At 40.0% G+C, this 10,324-nt stretch overlaps 1 protein-coding gene across 1 annotated transcript in view; it reads left to right on the top strand.

Moving 5' to 3' along the window:
• The window catches only part of SLC30A6 (solute carrier family 30 (zinc transporter), member 6), a 66,222-nt gene that overhangs the window by 53,338 nt on the left and 2,560 nt on the right, over positions 1-10,324 (top strand). The window contains exons 11-12 of the mRNA XM_011936001.1: positions 7,844-9,099; positions 9,412-10,248. Coding sequence (XP_011791391.1) covers positions 7,844-8,344 — 501 coding nt within the window. The 3' untranslated portion in view covers positions 8,345-9,099; positions 9,412-10,248. The remainder of the gene's footprint in view (positions 1-7,843; positions 9,100-9,411; positions 10,249-10,324) is intronic.

The following is a 10,324-nucleotide window of genomic DNA, read 5'->3' as shown; positions in this document are numbered from 1 at the left end:
AGCCAGGATGGTCTCGATCTCCTGACCTCGTGATCCACCCGTCTCGGCCTCCCAAAGTGCTGGGATTACAGGCTTGAGCCAACGTGCCCGGCCTCTTTTTTTCTTATATAACTTTTTGTGGGATTTGACCCTCTCTCCTTTTCTGTTGCTCATTTTTATGTGAAGTTAGTTTTCCTGAACTTTAAAATTAGGAGTGGTTTAGGGTAGTGTATACAGATTCATAGGTCTAGAGCTCCATCTTCTGATGATTTTGTAAAAGAAGAAAGTTTTTTATTCTGGCTCTGTTCCTCTCTGCCATTTTTACCTTTTTTGTTTTTTTTGAGACAGGGTCTCACTCTGTTGCCAGGCTGGAATGAGTGCAATGGCTTGATCTTGGCTCACTGCAACCTCCGCCTTCCCAGTAGCTGGGACTATAGATGCATGCCACCATGCCCAGCTAATTTTTGAATTTTTTGATAGAAACAGGGTTTCACTATGTTGTCCAGGCTGGTCTCAAACTTCTGACCTCAGGTGATCCGCTTATCCTGTGAGCCACTCTGCCCAGCCTTTTTTTTTTTTTTTTTTTTTTAAAGAGACAGAGTCCTGCCCTGTCACCTAGGCTGGAGTGAGTGGTACAGATATAGCTCACTGCAGTCTCAAATGTCTGGGCTCAAGTGATCCTCCTAACTCAGCCTTCCCAGTAACTGGGATTACAGGTACACGCCACCATGCCCAGATGATCTTTTTAAATTTTTTTGTAGAAACTTGAGTCTTGGTGTGTTGCCTAGGCTGGTCTTGAACTCTTGGCCTTAAGCACTCCTACTGCCTTGGCCTCCCAAAGTGTTGGGATTACAGGCACGAGCCACTGTGCCTAGCCCTGCCTTCCATTTTTATCTGAACCTCTTCTATCCTTTGTCTCAACTATACTACTCAGTTTGGATTTTCTTGCCGTTGTTTCTTTTTGATATGGGGCTTTTTTCTAGAGGGCAGCTTTGCCTGGTTACTTTCAAGGACTCATAGGACTCAGACTGTTGCAGACCCAGTGTATCTGCCCACTGTTGAAATGTGCAAAACTCCTCCCAGTTTCAGCTGCTTTTCTCATATTGGCTGTCCTAGATTTCCATTAAGTCTTCTTAGCCGCTTTGGGGTTTTTAGGTCAGTCAGATGTGCTGTTGCTTCCTGCTGCACAGATTGTGTTACCTTGAAGGTCTCATAGCTTGTATTTGGGTTTTCATAGGGGTACTGGGTTACCTAGTTTTTTGTGGATATTGTCCAGAGATTTTCAGTTTCGCTGTTTTACTTCGTTTTAATGGAAATATTTGAGGCAATTCAAAAACTGCCACCACCTTGCAAGAATCCAACATAATTTTTAGTTTTCTTAGTTTTACATTATCTAAATATGCCATAATTTATTTCATAAGTCCCTTAGTGAATATTTAGATTATCTTCTATTTTTCCTATGTTAACAGGTCTGGAATAAACTTTTTTTTTTTTTGAGACGTAGTCTCACACTGTTGCCTGGCCTGGAGTACAATGGCATGATCTTGGCTCACTGCAACCTCTGCCTCCCAAGTTCAAGCAATTCTCCTGCCTCAGCCTCCCAAGTAGATAAAAACTAGAAAGAAGCTATCTGTGAAACTGCTTTGTGATATGTAGATTCATCTCACAGAGTTAAAACCTTTTTATTGATTCAGCAGGTTGGAATCTCTCGTTTTATAGAATCTGCAAAGGGACAGCTGGGATTACAGATATCCACCACCATGCCCCACGTCTGGCTAGTTTTTTTTGTATTTTTAGTAGAGACAGGGTTTCACTGTGATGGCCAGGCTGGTCCCAAACTCCTGACCTCGTGATCTGCCCGCCTCGGCCTCCCAAAGTGCTGGGATTACAGGCATGAGCCACCGTGCCCAGCCTGGGATAAACATTTTTATGAGATAATCTTTGTAAATATCCATGATTATTTCTTAAGATTAATTTTTAGAAGTTTTTATAAATCAGAAAATATTCACTTTTTTTATGGCTTTTGATGCAGATTCCCAAATTGCCTTCTAGAATGTCTTTTAGAACTACATACTTTGAGTCTTATAGTTCATTTTCAACCATTCTTTCCTTTATTTTATTTTTTTAGATTAATTTTTAAAAATATGAATGCTTCATGAGTTTGCATGTCATCTTTGCACAGAGGCCATGCTAGTCTTATCTGTATTGTTCCAATTTGAGTATATATGCTGCCAAAGTGACCACTTGCCCATTCTTTTAATTGTATTCATGACGCTGGATGGCTTATAAACACAAAGAATATAGTCATCAACTCAGAACTTGGCATCTAGAAACCACACCTATGAAGTCCCTGGTTAAGAGCCAGGAATTTAGTAAAACAAACTTTTGAGCTACTAAAAGTTAATGTCACAAAAGCCATAGATTAATGCATGCACTGTGATTATAGGAGACTTCAGGTTCATACTCTGAAAATAGTTTCCTTATTTTAATTACTTTGATTTCTGTATCAGACTGAAAGAGGATATGGCATCTTTAATACTTATGTAGTGACAACTGTGAATGGTAGTGGCAAAGGAAAAGGGAAAAATCAAAGATGACTTGATTTCGAGACATGGCTCGTCTGAGCTAAAAGTAATAAACCAGAAGTCAAATTCAAGGAATATAGATATTTTCTCTGTCTCGTGATTGACAGTAACTCTCTTACTATTTTTCTGTATTTAGTATTTCAAGTCATAGATTCAGATGCATTGTAATTAAACAATTTGGCTAATTTATTTGCAGTTTATGTTTTGTAAGAATTTTTTTCTTTTTTGAAAATCTGTGTTTATTTAGAAACCAAAATGGGGTGTCTGCTGGACATTTTATTTACTTTTATTTACTCTATTTTTTTGAGACTGAGTCTGGCTCCATTGCCCAGCCTGGAGTGTAGTGGCATGATCTTGGCTCACTGCAACCTCTGCCTCATGGGCTCAAGCCATCCTCACACCTCAGCCTCCCAAGTAGCTGTGACTATAGGCATACACTATCACACCCGGCTAATTTTTGTATTTTTTGTAGAGATGGGGTTTTGCCATGTTGTCCAATCGGGTCTCAAACTCCTGAGCTCAAGCGATCCATCTGCCTCACCCTCCCAAAGTGCCGGGATTACAGGCATGAGTTACCATACCTGGCCATCTATGATATATATATATATATTTAAGTTTTGATTAGGCAAATAGTACCCAATTGTTAAGAAAATAAAAACTTGTAACTAAGTCATAAAAAAAGAGAGTAAATATCCTTAATAATCTTGCCATCTAGAGATAAATACTGTTATCCTTGATACTTGTGTCTGTCCTTCTGTTTCTTTAACTTTTATTTTTCTTTATTTATGTCTTATTTTATTTTTTATTTATTGAGACAGGGTCTTGCTCTGTCACCCAGGCTGGAGTGCAGGGGCACAGTCATGGCTCACTGCAGCCTCAACCCTCTAGACTCAGGCAGTCTTTCTGCCTCAGCCTTCCTCGTAACTGGGACTGCATATGTGTGCCTGGCTAATTTATTTTTTATAACGATAGGGTCTTGTTATATGGTCCAGGCTGGTCTCGAACTCTTCCTTAAGCAGTCCAACCTAGGTGCCCATCAATCTTAGGCGTTACTGGGCATCTAGGTTGATGCCATGCCTTTGCTATTGTGAATAGTGCTGTGATGAACATCCAAGTACATGTGTCTTTTTGGTAGAAAGATTTATTTTCTTTTGGATATATACCCAGTTATGGGATTGCTGGGTCAAATAGTAGTTCTGTTTTAAGTTCTTTGAGAAATCTTCAAACTGCTTTTTAGAGTGGCTGAACTGATTTACATCCCCACCAACAGTGTATAAACATTCCCTTTTCTCTGCAGCTTCACCAGCATCGGTTTTGGTTTTTTGTTTTTTGTTTTTTAATAATAACCATTCTGGCCCGGTGCAGTGGCTCATGCCTGTAATCCCAGCACTTTGGGAGGCTGAGGCGGGCAGATCACCTGAGGTCAGGAGTTCAAGACCAGCCTGGCCAACATAGCGAAATCCTCTCTTGTACTAAAAATACAAAAATTAGCCAGGCATGGTGTTGTGGGCCTATAATCCCAGCTACTTGGGTGGCTGAGGCAGGAGAATTGCTTGAACCCAGGAGGTGGAGGTTGCTGTGAGCTGACATTGCGCCACTGCACTCCAGCCTGGGCAAGAGAGCAAGACTCTGTCTCAAAAGAACAAAAAATAATAGTAATAATAATAGCAATTCTGACTAGTGTGGGATGGTATCTCATTGTGGTTTTGATTTGCATTTCTCTGCTGATTAGTGATGATGAGCATTTTTTTCATGTTTCTTAGCCACTTGTATGACTTCTTTTGAGAAGTATCTGTTCGTGTTTTTTTCCCATTTTTTAATGAGGTTATTTGTTTTTTGCTTGTTCAATTTTTAAGTTCTGTATAGATTCTGATATCAGACCTTTGTCTGATGCATAGTTTGCGAATATTTTCTCCCATTCTATAGTGTTTCTTGGTTGTCTTGCAGGTTTCTTATAGTTTGAGGTCTATTTTTTTTGAAACGAAGTCTAGCTCTATCGCCCAGGCTGGAGTGCAGTGGCGCAATCTCAGCTCATTGCAACCTCTGCCTACTGGGTTCAAGTGATTCTTCTGCTTCAGCCTCTCAAGTAGCTGAAACTACAGGTGTTTGCCACCATGCCCAGCTAATTTTTTTTTTTTTTTCATTTTTGTAGAAACAGGGTTTCGCCATGTTGGTCAGGTTGCTCTTGAACTCCTGACCTCAGGTGATCTGCCTACCTTGGCCTCCTAAAGTGCTGGGATTAGAGACATGAGCCATAGCAACTGGCCGAGGTCTTAAATTGAAATCTTTAATCCATCTTGAGTTAATCTTTTTATATGGTAAAAAGTTAAGGTCCAGCTTCATTCTGCATATGGCTAGCCAGCTATCCTGGTACCATTTATTAAATAGGTAGTCCTTTTGCCACTGCCTATTTTTGTTGACTTTGTCAAAGATCAGATGGCTGTAGGTATGTGGCTTTATTTCTGGGTTCTCTATTCCGTTCCATTGGTGTATGTGTTTGTCTTTTTACCAGTACCATGATGTTTTGGTTACTGTAGCCTTATAGTTTGAATTCAGGTAATGCAATGCTTCCGGCTTTGTTCTTTCTGCTTAGAATTGCTTTGGCTATTTGGGCTCTTTTTTGGTTCCATATGTATTTTAAAATAGTTTTTTCTAGTTATATGAAAAATGACATTGGTAGTTTGATAGTAATAGCATTGAATCCTAGATTGCTTTGGGCAGTATGGCCATTTTAATGACACTGATCTTCCAATCCATGAGCATGGAATGTTGTTCCATTTGTTTGTGTCATCTGTGATTTCTTTGAACAGTGTTTCATAGTTTCCTTGTAGAGATCTTTCACCTCCTTGGTTAGATGTATTTCTAGGTATTTTATTTCTTTTGTGGATATTGTAAATGGGATTGAATTCTTTTTTTTTTTTTTTTTTTTTTCTTGATACAAGGTCTCTCTTTGTCACCCAGGCTGGAGTACAGTGGTGCAGCCACTGCAGCCTCAACCTCTCAGGTTCAATCAATTCTCCCACCTCAGGCTCCTGGCACTACAGATGTGTGCCACCACACCCAGCTAATTTTTTTAATTTTTTGTAGAGATGGGGTTTCACCATGTTTCTCTGGCTGGGTGTGTGTGTGTGTGTGTGTGTGTGTGTGTGAGAGAGAGATAACCAAAATAGGATCATTTGCTATACCTACTATTGTATTATCTACTTTAAACACATAATTTATGGACCGGGTATGGTGGCTCACGCCTGTAATCCCAGCACTTTGGGAGGCTGAGGCAAGAGGATCGCTTGAACCTAGGAGTTCGAGACCAGCTTGGGCAACATGGTGAGACCTCATCTCTACAAAGAAAACAAAAAAACAAAACCAAAAAAACCCATAATTTATGATAAACACTTTTTCAAGTTAACGAATATACTTCTTACTCCCATTGTAATGCCTGGTGCTCTCTATCCCTTAGAAGCCTTGATATCATCTTTGATGAGTCAGTCTCCCTCATCCTTTACTTCCACCTGGGTATCAAGTCCTTTCATTTCTGCCCCTGGAATATGATATATCTGTCTGTCCCTCTCTGATCCCACTATTTTTGTACTGGCTCAGCTCTCCTCATTTGTTTTGTTTTGTTTTGTGTTTTGTTTTGTTTTTTTGAGACAGAGGCTTGTTCTGTCTCCCAGGCTGGAGTGCAGTGGCATGATCTGTGCTCCCTGCAATGTCTGCCTCCTGAGTTCAAGTGATTCTCCTGCCTCAGCCTCCTGAGTAGGTGGGATTACAGATGCATGCCACTGTGCCCAGCTAATTTTTGTATTTTTAGTAGAATCGGGGTCTCACCATGTTGGCCAGGCTGGTCTTGAACTCCTGACCTCAGGTGATCCGTCTGCCTTGGCCTCCCAAAGTGCTGGGATTACAAACATGAGCCACCATGCTTGGCAGCTCTCCTCATTTCTAATCTAGATTGTTGCAGTTTTTTTCCTACCTGATTACCAGTCATCTATACCTACAATTTTTCTAAACTCTGATTATTTATTTCTGTTAGGTTGCTGATGTTAAATCAAAATTCCTTATCATTTTAGAGTCCTCTGGTAGCCTCTTTTTAACCTTATTACCTACCTATCATTTTTCTTCCTTCCTTCTTCCTTTCTTCTCTTCCCAGGCTGGGAGTGCAATGGCGCAATCTGGGCTCACTGCAACCTCCGCCTCCCAGGTTCAAGCAATTCTCCTGCCTTAGCCCACCAAGTAGCTGGGATTATAAGCGCGTGCCACCATAGCCAGCTAATTTTTGTATTTTTAGTAGAGACGGGGGTTTCACCATGTTGGTCAGGCTGGTCTCGAACTCCTGACCTCGGGTGATCCACCCACCTCACCCTCCCAAAGTGCTGGGATTACAAGTGTGAGCCACTGTGCCCAGCCCCTTCCTCTGTTTCTCCCTCTCCTTTCTTTCCTGTCTTCCTTCTCTCCATCTCTTCTCTCTCCCTCCTCCTCCTTCTGCCCCCTGAAATACTTGGACTTCTTTTTTTTCTTTTTCAAGATAGGATATCACTCTGTCACTCAGGCTGGAGTGGACTGGTGCGATCTTGGCTCACTGCAACCTCAGCCTCCTGGGTTCAAGCAATTCTCCTGCCTCGGTCTCCCAAGTAGCTGGGATTACAGGCACATGCCACTATGCCTGGCTAATTTTTTGTATTTTTAGTGGAGATGGGGCTTCACCATGTTGGCCAGGCTGGTCTCAAAATCCTGACCTCAGGTAATCCACCCGCCTCGGTCTACCGAAGTGCTGGGATTACAGATGTGAGCCACTGTGCCCTGCCAGGACTTCTTTATATACTCGTATTACTGCTTATTCTTACCAAGTATGCCATACATTTTCATTGCTTTTCCCTCAGTGTGGAATGCCTCTCTACTTTTTGAAATTCCATTTAATTACCGACCCTAGATTAAATGCCATCTTCTTTTGAAGTCCTCTTCAATTGAAATTAATACCTACCTTTTCGGCTCTTACAATTTATTTTTTGTATGCTTCATTTATATTCTTCCTTGTATTATAACATACCTATCTTATTCCTACATGGATTTTTCTTTTTTTGTATTTTAAAGATTCCCAAATTATTTAACTCATTGCAATGATAATCACCAGCAAGTAGTCTTTAAGAAATATTAACATTAAGCTTTTTCTTTCATAGAAAATGCCAGGAACTTACCAAATCATAAATAAAATGTTTTATCTAATGAAATTTTCATTAGTATAATTCTAAGCAATCTCTTTCTTATGATTTTGCCCCTTTTAGGCTGGATCAGTGCATGTAAGAATTCGACGAGATGCTAATGAACAAATGGTTCTTGCTCATGTGACCAACAGGCTGTACACTCTAGTGTCTACTCTGACTGTTCAAATTTTCAAGGATGACTGGATTAGGCCTGCCTTATTGTCTGGGCCTGTGGCAGCCAATGTCCTAAACTTTTCAGATCATCACATAATCCCAATGCCTCTTTTAAAGGGTGCTGATGATTTGAACCCAGTTACATCAACTCCAGCTAAACCTAGTAGTCCACCTCCAGAATTTTCATTTAACACTCCTGGGAAAAATGTGAACCCAGTTATTCTTCTAAACACACAAACAAGGCCTTATGGTTTTGGTCTCAATCATGGACATACACCTTACAGCAACATGCTTAATCAAGGACTTGGAGTTCCAGGAATTGGAGCAACTCAAGGATTGAGGACTGGTTTTACAAATATACCAAGTAGATATGGAACTAATAATAGAATTGGACAACCAAGACCATGATGGACTCTAACTTATTTTTATGAGGAATATTGACTCCTTGGCTTCCAATTTATTTAGGAATCCAACTTTGCATTGACTGTTTAATCATTTACTCTAAATGTTAGATAATAGTAAGCTTGTTCACATTTCATGAAACCTATGAAATTATATTTTTGTAAAATGTATTTGTGACAGTGAAATCCTCGTAAATGTTAAAGGTTTTAAATAGGCTTCCTTTAGAAAATGTGTTTCTTTAAATTTGGATTTTGGTATCTTTGGTTTTGTAGTTGACTGCAGTGTGATGTGACCTTACCTTTATAAGAGCCACTTGATGGAGTGGATCTGTCACATTACTAAGATATATTTCTTTTTTTTTTCCGAGACGGAGTCTTGCTCTGCCACTGTGCCCGGCCAATACATTATTATTAACTTAAGGCTGTACTTTATTAAGGTTTCCTTAGTTTTTGTTTTGTTTTGTTTTTTGAGATGGAGTCTCATTCTGTCACCCAGGCTGGAATGCAGTGGTGTGATCTCGGCTCACTGCAACCTCTGCCTCCAGGGTTCAAGTGATTCTCCTGCTTCAGCCTCCTGAGTAGCTGGGATTACAGGCACCTGCCACCACGCCCAGCTAATTTTTGTATTTTTAGTAAAGATGGGGGATTTCACCATGTTGGCCAGGCTGATCTCAAACTGCCGACCTCATGATCCACCCACCTTAGCCTCCGAAAGTGCTGGGATTAGGTGTGAGCCACTGAGGCTGGCCGATATTTTCTTCAGTGAAATTTTTTTTTTTTTTTTTTGAGACGGAGTCTCGCTCTGTCACCCAGGCTGGAGTGCAGTGGCCGGATCTCAGCTCACTGCAAGCTCCGTCTCCCGGGTTCACGCCATTCTCCTGCCTCAGCCTCCCGAGTAGCTGGGACTACAGGCGCCCGCCATCTCGCCCGGCTAGTTTTTTGTATTTTAGTAGAGACGGGGTTTCACTGTGTTAGCCAGGATGGTCTCGATCTCCTGACCTTGTGATCCGCCCGTCTCGGCCTCCCAAAGTGCTGGGATTACAGGCTTGAGCCACCGCGCCCGGCCTTCTTCAGTGAAATTTATAAACATGCTTCTTGACTAACACACATTTTGGGAAAGGAAAAAAATGTCTGTTCAAAAAGTAAAAGTCTCTTTTATAGCTTTTCCAAACTTAATTGCTACATTTTTCTTTGAGGTTCTCCTGAATTATGTCTTATACAAACTAAAACCAAAAATTTTTAGCAGCAATTTTGGAATACATTCTATCTAGCACAATTTGAATTTTTAATTATCAAGATTTTTGTTAAAGTTTCTCTCCTTTAAAAATTTTAGTACATTTGTAAATAGTCCATGGTTCTAGGTGTTTTATTTTGATTAAGTGACTACCCAACTTTTGGTGATATGCAGTGAAAGAATCCCAATTTTCTATGTTATATTTAATCAAATACTGACATAATGAATTTATCTTTTCTGATACATTTTCATTCATTGGCTTTTTAATTTCTTATTTTATTAACAAAATATATCAAATATATTACCAAAACACATAGAGTTCCATACATAATATGGAATTTGATGTCTTTTCAAGTTGCACAAAGAATTTGAGCAAATATAATTTTACCAAAACATAATGGATTATAGCAATGCTGATAATGCTGATTATAGAATACAGCATTGTTAGGTCGGCAGTGGGCAGTTTCTTTTTGCTTTACTTTGTCAAAAATGGGAAATTGTTAACTGTGATGAAGTGTGAGAAGTACATAGATTATGTTATTTTTTAGTTTTCCAAATGCAGAGTTTAAGGACTTTCTAACATGGCTAGTATTACTTCCAAAAAGTATAACAAGAAGCAGTCACACATGACCTAGAAGGGTTTTTTATTGTTTTATTTTATTATGCATTCCGTAACAGTTTTTTTTTTTTTTTTTTGAGACGGAGTCTCGCTATCACCCAGGCTGGAGTGCAGTGGCTGGATCTCAGCTCACC

Source organism: Colobus angolensis, unplaced genomic scaffold (assembly GCF_000951035.1).
Source record: "Colobus angolensis palliatus isolate OR3802 unplaced genomic scaffold, Cang.pa_1.0 Scaffold15, whole genome shotgun sequence".
In the NCBI taxonomy this organism is placed as follows: Eukaryota; Metazoa; Chordata; class Mammalia; order Primates; family Cercopithecidae; genus Colobus; species Colobus angolensis.
This window is presented reverse-complemented; position numbering and strand designations above follow the sequence as displayed.